We start from the raw sequence: 13309 nt of genomic DNA on the forward strand, positions 1-13309 counted from the left end.
AAAATACTCTTAAGTTGTGGTTTTTGCACCACATGATGTTTGGGTTTGAAGAGTTGCTCATGAGCTCGAGTGGCTTTTGAACTTCAATATTGTCAGCAAATGGCAGCTTGCTAGTGGTCAAAAGTCCTGACACTTTTGTAGAAGCTCAGACTGTGGGAGCTTTCCAGAGGGAGCGTAGATCAGTCACCGAAGTAGATAAAACATCATTAGAAACATCTGCCTTGTAAATTTTTATTTTTTGCTCAAGACTTCTCAGCTCAAGAACATTTTCTAAAAAGAAACATCTGCTATTTTGGATGAGCTGCTGCTGACAAGGTACAATGTAAGCTGCTGCAAGATCACTTCAGGCTTGTAGTCTGTGAACCGCTGCCAGTTCTGAGTGTAGTGGTCATTAACACACGGAGCCACATCCCCTTGAAATGATGACCGTCTTAAAACGTACTGTGACTCAGACGGATTAAATTCATAACACATGATCTGTAATCCAGTCGAAGTCGTAAAGTTAAAAATGATATAACAACAATGACACCAAGTGAAGCACAAAATCGTAAAAAACAATGAAACAGTAATGGAGATTATATACAGCCTTTTCTGAAAGGGTACTGCATGTCATGATCATTTTCCCATTCATTTGATCAGATTTTATAGATTATTGATTTGGAGTTATTCCAATTGTTTTGAAAGCTAAATTTACAGGATATGCTGGGTACTGAAATGTCTTTAACAGAGACAAAACAGTCCATCCCTTTGATCTAACTGAGATAGAGTCCTGCACTGCCAGATGGGATCCTGATTTTTATACAGTGCTATACACATACACCACCGCTAGAGTTTATTAATATACACCCACTTTTGTGTTTTATCTATGAGTTTGATGTTTGAGTGGGTATCATTTAGGAATGGGTGGCATCAAAGGATGACGTCCTGTTCTAAAACCTTAACCAGTTAGTCTGCATATGTAAGGCAAACTGTGGTTGCTATAGCTTCAATGACTGTTATACTTCCAAGACCAATATTAGGATTGCATCATTGCATCAACTGGCATACAGCTGCTTAAGTATGAATCAGTCGGTTTTTGGCTGTGGATGCTTGTGTACCTGCTGGCCTTTGAGGGAGTGGAGGATGGTGAGGTTGCCTGAGTTCTTGAGTGTGAAAATGATCACTTTGCCGGTGTGGTTAAATCGCGGAGCACCCGCTACGAGCAGACGACCATTTCTGGCTGACACCACAGACGTCACAGTGTACCCTGTTTATGTAAAAGAAAAAAACATGACGTATAAAAATGCAAACACCACTCACAGACTAAAAGCTACCAGAGTATGCAGCTTATACTTATCTTTTTATAACTATCCGTTCTGTATGGCTCTTTAAAAGTCTTTTTTTAAGTGATCTTTATGTAAATTCAAAGTATAAGGAACAGTGGAAAACTTTATGTTAAATCTTACAGCAGTGATTTGCATGAGTCAGGGAAAATGACGATAGTGATGCAATTTGAGGACTTAAATCTCAGTAAGCTGGATTCAGTAAAAGCTGGTGTTCTGGTTTCTCAGGTTTCTCCGATTTCATCTTCTATTTCATTTTGTCTTTCCCCACTAAAAATTCCAATTGCTCGCTGTATACTTTTCCACCTTCATCTCCCATCTTCATACCTCTCTTTCCCCCAGCTTTAACTTTCTCCCTGTCTGTCCAGAATTCTCCTTCCACCTCATATTACGATTCAGACTAGAATGCCTTCTATTGGCGGCCTGCTGGATAAGCTCAGAGACAAAACCACTGATGGCAAAAGCAGAGGCCTGTGGTCATGGAGTGGAGATGGAGCTGGATATGGTGGAAAGCACTGGAGAAATGGGTACACTTAATAGAGATGGTTTGCAGCTAAAACAACTGGTACTATTCCACAGCAGTCATACATCTCAGCACCAGCAAAAACAAAAAAAAAGGTTGGAGCAGAAACTAAACACCGATAAGAGAAAATTGCTCAAAGGTTCTTTGATCTAAAAATAACATTTTTCTTTCCTGGATTTCTTTTATCTTTTCAATCATTTCCGTAAAACGTGTCCAGATTTTTCCACTTTTTAAAACTCCCTTAGGCTGTTGCAGTACTTACCCAAGTAGGCACCGTGGTTTTTGAGCTCTTCGGGAAACTCCTGAGCGTAGGACAACTTAGGAGGGACCACCTTCCCCTGTCGTGTTTCCTTCAATACAGCTCCGTTCCAATCATAAGCCCCAACAGCACCCACCAGAGTCCCATCCTGTATGTGACGTTAAGTAGTTAATAAATGGATGTGCATGCATGTACTTCATTCACACAGCAGAACAACAGAGAAAATCCTTCTTGTGCTGCACATGTTGCATATGGATACGCAGCACAGTAATTTCTGTGTGACGATGATTGTGAGGACACAGTTATGGAACATAAAGGCTTCCAATCAGCATTATGTGGCAGAGTCTGAGTGTTTGGCTCACCTTAGCTAGATTAATGACCGTTCGACTCACTTATGGTGAAATTTAATCTGGTGATAACTCTGAGGGGAGTTCTGAACTTTTTGTACTACTTCAAACAATACCAGGAAACTCTAATTAGGATATACAGTACCTCTGGCTCCCTCCAGCAGGTCATGGGATAGCATTCACGCAGATATCAGGACAACAGTGGAAAACTTTCAACCTCACAAGCTCTTGCACATTTACCAAATGAGTTACCATACTGAAGGTATTATGGTCTGTGGGATTTGTGGTGTTTGTTTTTGGACTTGACTGCTATTAAGCGGTTTGACGTTTTCATGGTTATTCTTACGCACTTAGGTTCGTTTCATTGTTTCCGAGTCGAGTTTGTGATTCTTGTTTTTATTCCTGGTGCGCTATCAGACACTGAACTTTTGGTTCCCATATTTTCTATCTTCTAGTAATGATTCTTGGTTTTGGCTTGTGTAAATTCTTAAAATCATTAAGCAGTAGTTCCTCTAGTGTTTCTGTTTGTGTCTTGCTCTGTGTGTCTTTTTTCTCTGACTTATTGTTAAGGTCTGTGTCTGTCCCATGGATAATTTTTTATCCTTTTACTTTGAAGGTCAGGTTTCTGTTGTTGTTCCTGTCTGTCCTCCCCCGACTTCACTGAATGGTTTCACTTGTGTCTCATTCCTCACCTGTTTGCCATACCCGGTCAATTTTCAGTGAATTTGATGTCCTGTCCTCCCTTTATTCTTTATCATATCACCTGCATGTCAACAGTCAGGTACTCCTCATTTAGCCTGCTTCATTTTTGATTTCTGTTTGTTGGGATTTGTGAACTCTGCTTTTACTCTTCCTGCTGTGAGTCTGCATTTTTCTCCCCTTGTGATGTGAAACCTAACAGAATGTCTCTATTTAAGCAACAGCTTCAGACAATTTAGACACTAATCTTTATCAGCTCGACCCTCTTTGTCGGTAAACATTTTTATTAAACGTTCAAAATAAAAATGGATTTTCTTTCTTGTATTAAATGTACACAAGTTTTTCCAGAGCCCCTGTTAATTCTTTTTCATTTTTTGGGCTCTCTGGTATTGCCCCTGTGGATTCTTTTGCCCGCTGAGCAACTATAACAAGCCTTTCAGGGAACACAAGTTTATCCTAACCTCATATTTCCTGTTATCCCTGAACTTCAGAGCTAAGTACTAATATAAAATAAATGAAAGCACGCAAAGAAACCAATCAGATCTCTGCTAAATATGGTATTTGTAAGTTAACATTCAATGAAGGAAACAAAACTGTAAGTAGAAATCAGCTGTAGCCATGAGGAGGGACTGAGGGGCGATTTTCTGTATTCCGTAGTTCACCATACTTTGTATCAGCGACACTGAAATTATAGGGTTCCTCGGTTCAGTGGGCCCATTTTTTTTTTTCTCGCTGTACAGAATATGCCGACAGCACACTTTCCAGTATTTGAGCATGAGTTGGAAGGTTTTCTATTCCTTCCTAAAAAACGGAATTGTGTGCTTACCGCGCTTGCACTACGTCACTCTGTAACAGCAACGTTATGCCAGTGTGGTTATGTGTTTTGGTCAAAACGGTCTCCATGGCATATAAATGAAAGTCCAAAACAATTCAACCTCATAATCCAGTGACCTATTTCTACTGCAGATTCATTTTTGGACATAAAGTATGCCTTGCTTTTATTTTGAGATTGCAACCCTGTACTCTTGTACTCAAGATAGTCAGAGCTGCACAAACACACAGCTTTGTACTGGGGATGTACATTTTATCCCAGCTAAAAAACAAGTAATGGATATTCTGAAAAGTATTAAACACCAGAAACTGTTTTTGTGCAGATATGATTTTTTCTGTTTTAATATTAACTTTTATTTAACCAGCAAGTAAAACTCATCAGTTTAAGTATCCGTCAGCACAAACCTAGACCCGTCTTTTTTAGAGGGGCGAAACCGGAGCTCCTTTAGAAATCCTTTGCTAGCATAGGGAGAGTATTCAAACCACACAGAAGCACCCTGTGTGGGTTTGAACTCAGGAGCCTCTTGCTGTTAGGCAACAGTGCTAACCACTGAGCTCGAGCGCTGCTCAGAACAGAAAAAAGGCACACTGAGAAACTGCTCTATAAGAAGTTGCATGGGACGGCTAAAAAATATGTGACATAAGAGCCCTTCCTAGCTGGCACTAGTTCAGCAAAACCATCGGGGACCTTAAAGCAGTTTTTCTCCTTTAAAGCACGGACATTCTTTCCAGTGTTATCCTGCTCTCAGCACTCTGAATGGCGATGTCAAGCATCTTTGGAATCCAGCCTTGTGGACGAAATTTCCAGCTACCCCTGCCACCCAGCTGCAAAGGCTGCATATATTTATTTTTCAACATATATATGTGTGTGACATATTTATTTCTCCCTTGATAATCCTGCTGTTAAGGCGAACTGGAAAAAAAAATCAAAGCAGTTGCATCAGCCAATGTCTCTAATGAGCCAGAAAGCAAGGAATGAAAATCGATGAATTGGTACTGTATGAACAGCAGCTGGAGGAGACTGACTTATCGTCCTCCTCCAGCTGTGTGTAAATCCAGCACACCTGCGTCTATCTGCTCTAAGATACAATCAATGTCTATAGTGAGTAAAAGCGAAAAAACCTGAGCCAGTCTACACCACAACTGTCTCACTTTTGTCTCAGCGTTTCAATAATATGCTTCCTTAGGGAGCGAGGGCTGTCTTCACTGCATAGCTGAAGTGGAAAAAGGGCCTGTTTCTCTTGTCAGTGGCTTCTAAATCAGGGTGACCTAAACCTCCAGGGCCACACATCACCTCAGCACCTCAGGAGGGACTGGAAAGTAATAAATGACAGGTTTTGGGAAGGAGTTATGATGGACCTGAATTTGAGACAATGTGTGTTGTCCTACGCAGTGACAGATGGTGCGAGACTAGGAGGTAGCAGAAGTTAGACTTACCTCAAGGCTGTGAGCGGAAAATCCAGCCTGAGACATCTGGAGGCCAAACGCCGTCCCATTCTTACTGGTTCCTGTGTAAACAAGTCAGTTTTTAGAGTTTTGAACCACTGCAGCGGCACAGACGTTTTCGGAAAGGTGAAGGAACTGGATACTTTTGTAGCATGACCACTAGGAGTGTAACAAATTATTGCTTTCAGTTTAATTTAAGACTTTAATATGAGATGTTTACAAGATGATGCCTGTTAAAAGGGGAAAGATGATGTTATCAAAAAGCACTTTTTAACAATATGTATTTAATTTAAAGTTACACAACAGAGGAACAACGTTTTTGTGCATATTGCTATTTGTGTAGTTTCTTTTTAACAAAAGGACATTTCTGCCCAGAGACCAATACATTTATTAAACTCTCTCTTTGTATTTGCTATAGACAAGATTATTGTTTGTTATTTATTAGTTTATATTAATCATTTATTGTTTATTATTATTGTTCTTTCATTATTATTTCTGAATTTTGCCACATAAACTTAATCGTACCCACAGTGTTGTGAGTGCATCCCTAAAAGCCTCACTTTAACCATGAAATTTTGGTAAAGTAAAAGTCTTGTAAAACCTTCCAAACTGAAGATTCGCTCTCCGAGTGCGTCCACAATATCCTTCAGCGCTGACTCGTCTGTCACATTAAAGAAGTGTTTGTCATCTGGATCGCTGGCAATGTACTTGATTTCATTGAGGAAGGCCTCAGGGTTGATTCCTCTGCGGTTGTAGTAGCCAAGAACCTAAAACGATCAGATTAAACAGTCTGTCACTAAATGCATGAAGCCAGGACCAGCATAACAAATCTCCCATCCTTTAATTGCCCTGAACCGAGCTGATATTCGCACTCATTGAACAGGTTTCTGATAACCAACTCCAGTTGACTTTCAGCCAAATGACTCAGAGGGTTTAGCCACTGAATGGAAATATGTGTGCCCTATCTCCACAGGAGTAATGGCAAAAACTAAAAACCACTGCGGCTTTGAAGAGATCATTCACGCCTTCGTGTGTGTTTGGAGCTCTTGGAGGACTCTGAGTGTTTTGGCTCCATTTGTAACTTTTGAGAGAGCTGCTATAATTGAACCCCATGAAGTCACCTCATTAATGTTTATGGTGTTTCATTGCTCCACAGGGAATTTACTGCCCTTTAGAAAACCAAGTTCAACCTCAACTGTAAGCCATGTAATCCAGTTCAATAACTGATCTAGCAGACTCACAGCAATGGCATAACGGGTGATCCCGTCCTTCTCACTGTCCTCAATGGCTTGCTGGAGATCAGCACTGTCATGTGACTCTCCGTCAGTTATCACAATCATCACCTTCTTGGCTCCACGTCGTCCTCCGTGTTTGAAAGCTTGGGAGCTGTAAACATGTTTACTATGTTTAGTAAAATGCAGTACAGAACGCAGGATTACTGAAGTGTTCGTTTGGACTAACGGAGTTACTGTACCGTGCTGTGTTGATGCCAAGAGCTGTGTTGGTCTCCTCACCACCCCGCTGGTCGATACTGCGTGCCCTTTTCACTACTTCCTCTACTGATTTGTAGTCACTGAGTTTGAATTCATGGACAACCTTCTCACCATACTGCACAACTCCAACCTACACAAAGAAATGCACTGACAGTGATCAATAGCAACAAAAACATCGTCTTCATATTAATGAAACATAATTCTGAGGACACAAAAAACACGGAACAACATAAAATACATTAAAGACTATGAACGAAGAGCAAAATGTAGATCTGTTTAACATACGTTCTCTTAGTATTTTTTTTTTGTTTGTTTTTGTACAAACCTGTATTTGACCGGGCCCAATGTAGAACTTCTGAAGAATGTTGATGAGAAAAGCCTGCACTTCATACCAGGGATAGATGGAGTTTGAGCCATCGAGAACAATCACTATGTCCATGTAGGTTTCGCACCCTGGAAGGATAAGGTACAAGCTCCCAGATAAGGATCTAATCCTTTGCAGAGACTTAAAACCATCAATGAATCTCATCATTTAAAAACGTACTCTGAAAGGCAGGGGCGATTGTTCTGGAGAACTTGAAGCTTGCATTGACTCTGGAGCATATGCCAGTGCTGTAGTACGAGCTTCCACACTCATACGACCATAATGGTCCACAGGCCTGAAAGAAAGCATTGATACAAGCAAGATTATTGACCTCAGCATAATACAAAAAGCAAGGTTCATGCCAAGAACAGCAGCATTAAAACCATGTAATCAAAAGACAATCTTGTGGGAAGTTTTTCTTTTCCCCCTTATTCGGACAACTGCAATCTTATGTGTTCTTACACGCTCAAACGTTCTGCAGCAGCAGGCCATTACTGTTTGTTATATTTCATAAAACATAACTAATTTTTAAAGGGGCTCTCACCACAAAGCTGTTGTCTTTAGGGTTAGATGTAAGCGTCATTCCCAGTCTCATCTTGTCCTTTCGCTCTGATACGTTTGTCAGAGATATCCTTCCTTGAGGGAAAATAAATTTCACTGAGATCTATGATGGACTGTTTCAAACACACATAAAGAAATACGCTATCCACAATCTGGAACTTTGGTTTGTGTCAGCAACATCTACATCCTCAGATCTAAATGTTTACTTCATGAAACTTCTTGTGATTACCTAACAAGCACAACATGTGCAACCCGTATGAAGAGGCATGTGGTAACATTTGCGGCAAATCACACAAGTGGAAATGCACATAAACTGTTTAAAAAAATTATAAAATGTGGAATGCATGTTATGGTACCCACATTTCTGTCTGACACATGTCATCATGATGTTTACTGACACATGAGGTGAAAAGCAAGCAGGAACCGTGGTAAACAACTTTACAAAGCATGCATTCATTTTGCATTTATGATGGTCTCTGTCAATGTTTGGACTCTTTTCGTGATGCTCTTGTAAAAATGGAGAGGTGTTTTTAATACTGCACCTAAATTGAGCTTGGCGCAACCGTTGCCGTTGGTTCGTTTGCTCAGTGAGCATTTATAAACATCCCCCGTCTGGTAAGCACCGTTCATTTCATACGGGGCACCCACTAATAACCTGAAAAACAAAAAACAGAATCCAAAAGTTAGTCACTTAAATGTTTAACAGCAACAGCATCAAACTTTCTTATATTTAAAAGTAAATTTTTGCCCAGTAAGTAACTTTCTGAGGGAATATGATGGTGACTGTTAACATCAAAGAGGAACAAAAAAACACATGGGCTGACCTAAAATACTTAATCATTCTTTTTTCCATGGAAGTCACTACGTGTAATCTAATCCAGCACTGCCCCGTCTCATAATCATTAACAGTTCCATGCAGTCACACCTAGAAGCTGGTCAGTACAACCAGTCACTGCTTATAAGCAATATCTTTACAACAGAGACGTCAGAGGTGCAGGTTCAGTAACGATAGGAGGAAATGATCTTATTTGCATTTAAGAATCCGATCAAAACACTCAAGTTGCTGCAGGACTTTTCTGCCACTCATGTCAACATTTTGGAACATAGCATCAAATTCAACAGCAAGGCTAGAAGCCATTCATATTCAGACATTATCGTAGTTTTTAGCATCGCTTTTTCTACGTGCTGCAACGGTTCACTGTGTGTCAATCAAAACTACCGATGCAACAGCAAAGGAAACAAAAACCCTTGCTTATGCTTTATAACATGTAAGACAACTTTTGAAGAGTGGAGACGTGAACATTATTTTTATTGCAGGAAAAGTGCAAACTGCAGCCAGGGCAGAAACAACTGCATTACACTCAGTGACGTTACTTTAGTTTGTTGGGGCACTAGGGGACCCCTCCAATTCATCACCACTACAGTATGATATAAACAACTGACAAACATTTTAAAAAATGTGCACTTTATTCAGTCACATTCAATATGTGCTGGACACACATTCTCTACTAGCTGTTTTAGCTAATGTTAAATATCTAAGTAAACAATGAAAAAAATTGATGCTACTAAAAGTTAGATTATTCAAGACTCTCTCTCACATAGTGAAGGCTAGAGTAGCAGCAACTGGAGAGAGTGGACTAAGGTTAGACCCTTGGGTGGGTTAGTTTCTCTTATTGTGACTGAAAGCTGCTGGAGTCTAGAGTTTGTCACTTTTCGAGGAACCCTTGCTGAGCAAACGCTCCAAGGAGTAATCTGCCTTGCAAGCTATGCCTCTGATTATGCAGCTAGCACAATATCAGCTAACTGGGCGGTCGTGGCTCAAGAGTTGGCAGTTCGTCTTGTAACCGGAAGGTTGCCGGTTCGAGCCCCGGCTCGGACAGTCTCGGCCATTGTGTCCTTGGGCAAGACACTTCACCTACCGCCTACTGGTGAAGGCCAGAGGGGCCAGTGGCGCGATATAAATGCAATCCATTATAATTACTTTGCAAGTACCTACACAGACAAAATCAGCAAAGAAGCCAGAGTGATCTTAAAGGTACGTGTATAGCGAGCCCAGCCCAGCAGCCAGAGCAACAGGTAATAAAGGCAGTAAAGATGTTTCGGTTTGTAGCTTCCATGTCTACAGGTACATGTGTCTATAGTAGAATCATTGTGGCAACCACTTTAAAGTCTCTTTGGGCTGGTTTTTAACTTTGCTTTGTGTTCGTTAAAGTGGACAGTGTGGTGAAAATGTTGAGAACAGCTTGCACCGCCAAGGTAACAAAACAAGAAAATTAGGCTAAAGAAACTTAAATAATGTTTTCCAAGAAGGAAGCCAGAAAAGGCTGTATCCACAGAGCTGAATACATTTTTTTAAAGTGAACCTCAGGCTGAAATAACAGGGCTACTTGTTTCTCCTGAGAAACTCATGACAGCTTGGGTAAAACAAAAAAGACAGAAGTTTGGACAATAAAGGTGACCGCGCAAATATTTAATACTCCTGCTAAGTGTCTTTGGATTTGGAGACTTGCTGAAGTCTGAACGTCTTAATGTGTTAACACTAAGGTCTAATCACTGCTACAGTAATGGTTTCACTGGGACGTCCGAGAGGAATAACTGACTTATTTGAGAGCTGTCACATTACTAAACAGAATTTAGATGTCCTCAAAGAACAGTGCTGAGTGCCAAAGATTCTTTTCACATGACGAATGTTTGTGAGGAGTCACTCCTGTACTTGACTTCACAGTAGGTTTCCTGTGTGGGGTCAGTGAGGTCTAATAAAAGTCACTAAAAAGTTTTAGACGACTTCATTTGATGGAGAATATAAGTCATCTGGTGAGTTTTCTTCAGGGCTGATGGAGGGCGTAAAGATCTCAAGGAGGACTATAAATCAAAGGAGTTTCCAACAAGTCCTCCAAGGTAAACAACAATATCAGTTTCTTGTTCCTACCTTTATATGTGACCCATTTGCTGAAACCCCCCCTCCCCTCATATAACAGAGCTATAAGAAAGAGCAAAACAATCCACAAACGGAGGGTGGAGGTGTCGTGGAGGCATATTCCCGCTGATTTCCAGCCAGGAAACTGGCACGAGATTTCCATTTTGGACCATTTCTTTTTCATTGTTAGTTTTTACATTATTTCTGAACCAAAGTTTGTTTGACTGGCTTTGTTTTCAATTTAACTTAACATTTGGTAAGTTTTAGCCATCAAGGCTTGCTGTTTATAGCTACGATAATATATACTACTGTGCAAAAGTTTTGAGCCACATCTCATTTCCCACACACTGCACACCATGTCTTCTAGCTAATAGTTCACCTTTCTGGTATCTTTGGCATTTTTTGTATCTTTAATAAAATATCAAGAGAAGATGTGCTTTTGCAATAGTCTGCTAGCAACAAAATGGGTTTATCTGCTAAGTTGTCTGTTATGTGTAGACGCAACACTGGCTCATCCCTTGAGTTAGGTGCCTTTTTTAGGTTCGAATGATTCATAGGGCAGTGTGAAGTGGTCTAACAAACAAAACACAAGAAATTGTCAGATACAAGACTGAAATGCAAGAGACAACTAAAGAAATATTCCTGAAGAAAAAGAAAAATACAAGAAGGCCTTGGTCATTGCGAGCGAAAAAGATTAAAAAAGGAATGACAAGGATGCTTTCTGTGTACCTGTTACAATATTAACTCCACTGTAACATAAATACAGTGGTCCCTCGCTTTAACGCGGTTCACCTTTCGCGGCCTCGCTGTTTTGAGGATTTTTTTTTGGATGCAATTTTGCATCCTTTTTTTTGTACAGCGCATTGTGTTCTGCGTCCTGATTGATTGACAATGGTCTACAGCCAATCTCGTGTCTCCTGTACAGTACAGAATGCGTTCAGCTTGTCAAATTTACATAAATCTTTGATCGCTAGCAGTGTGACTGTGACGTGCTGTACTGTATGTTTGTAAGTTTTCTCCCCAACAAACAACAATGTCAACAAAACGTTTTGCACCATCAAAGGCAACCGCGGGTGTCTTTGGTTTCATTCTATATTTCTGGACTTATTTTTCTACGAAGGTTTGAACTTTGAGAGTCGGTCTGAGCAAAGTGTATAAAGTGTGTAGTGAGGGGTTTTACAGCCTGAAAACATCTATAATAAGTTAACTACTTCACGGATTTCACCTGTCGATAAATGAGGGACCACTGTATTCAATCCTCTGTTATTATAAAACACCCTCTGCCGAATGTAAAATATCTGGTATCTGAGATAATGATGTAAAAGAAAATCACCCCCCTCCCTTGTTTTGAGGAGGGGGGTGATTCATATGAAAACAAACAACAAAAAAAACGCGTCAGCTCGACAACATTTTTTATTAATGATCTCTTAGAGTCAAGCATTGGGGTGTTTTAGGTTTTCAGTATCTCTAACTGTCATGATTGTGTTAGATTTAATGGCACATCATTTCTACATAATTTAACCTCAGACTGCCATTAGCTCAATCTTTAATTTTCACATGCAGAGCAGAGTCACTATGTACAGCATTAAACCTGCAAAAAACCTGAACAGCACCAGTCAGAAGCAAAATTTCACAATACATACACTGCCATGATAACACTGGAGTTTACACGAGACAGTTTTATTTAAACCCCACAAATAAATCAAACCTAAAGTACTGAATTTAAAAAAAAACCTCAGCATTAGTGGCAAATACCTACAGTTTTAGCCACTAATGTCTGTGTAACGCTGGAATAATGTTGTAATAACAGAAAATATCAAACTAATTAACCTTTGTCAAATATGGTTGTGACAGAAGTTAAAAACCTTTGATGGATTAGCAGTAGCTGGTATTAGGTTACTGAAAAAAATACACAAAGATCACAGTGATGAGGGAGTGTGAAATACAGTATTAAATGTTTTAAAAATGACACGAGTTGAATGGGGAAAGTTGGGTTGGTTTTAGATTATTGTCCATTTTGTGATTTAACCACTTTTCATTATTTTTGTCTTTGACACAATCTGCATTAGTACCATTAATTAAAAAGGAGCAGCCAATATCACATTCTTACTTAAACTATGTAAAATAGTGTTACTTTTTCAGATTTCCTGAGCTCAACTAATTCGGGCATTAAAAGGCAGGTTGTATCCTAAAATACTCACATTCCTGGAAAGGCTTCGGAAAATTCTCTAAGTCTGCGACAAAATTAAACAACATTTCAGTCCAAGTGAAAATAACAGGCAAAGCAGCTGGCAAAAAACAGCTTTGGTGCCCCAAAGGAAAGATACCGTACACCACTTTATAGCAAAAACAGAGCAGGATCAACCTCCTGCATGGACCTTTAGGCCAAAATCTCACAATTAAACGAGGACGGATCTTTAGCTTAAGTACTTTGAGGTTAGGCTCATGATTGTAAGACTTTCTACCTTGTTCCAGTACTTGACATTACATGATGTCCATGATTTCAGTGGGAATCAAAGGTTTGCACTACTAAGCACTTCATTAATA

General features: G+C 39.9%; 1 protein-coding gene across 1 annotated transcript in view; it reads right to left on the reverse strand.

Annotated features, from left to right (window-relative positions):
* LOC120742292 (integrin alpha-11-like) overlaps positions 1-13309 on the reverse strand; it is a 51498-nt gene that overhangs the window by 23021 nt on the left and 15168 nt on the right. The window contains 10 exon segments of the mRNA XM_040045540.1: positions 1098-1246; positions 2108-2252; positions 5419-5489; positions 6029-6194; positions 6669-6813; positions 6902-7050; positions 7246-7373; positions 7465-7579; positions 7829-7920; positions 8388-8500. Coding sequence (XP_039901474.1) covers positions 1098-1246; positions 2108-2252; positions 5419-5489; positions 6029-6194; positions 6669-6813; positions 6902-7050; positions 7246-7373; positions 7465-7579; positions 7829-7920; positions 8388-8500 — 1273 coding nt within the window.

The sequence above is a fragment of the Simochromis diagramma genome, unplaced genomic scaffold, assembly GCF_900408965.1.
Source record: "Simochromis diagramma unplaced genomic scaffold, fSimDia1.1 OVJJ01000079.1, whole genome shotgun sequence".
Lineage (NCBI taxonomy): Eukaryota > Metazoa > Chordata > Actinopteri > Cichliformes > Cichlidae > Simochromis > Simochromis diagramma.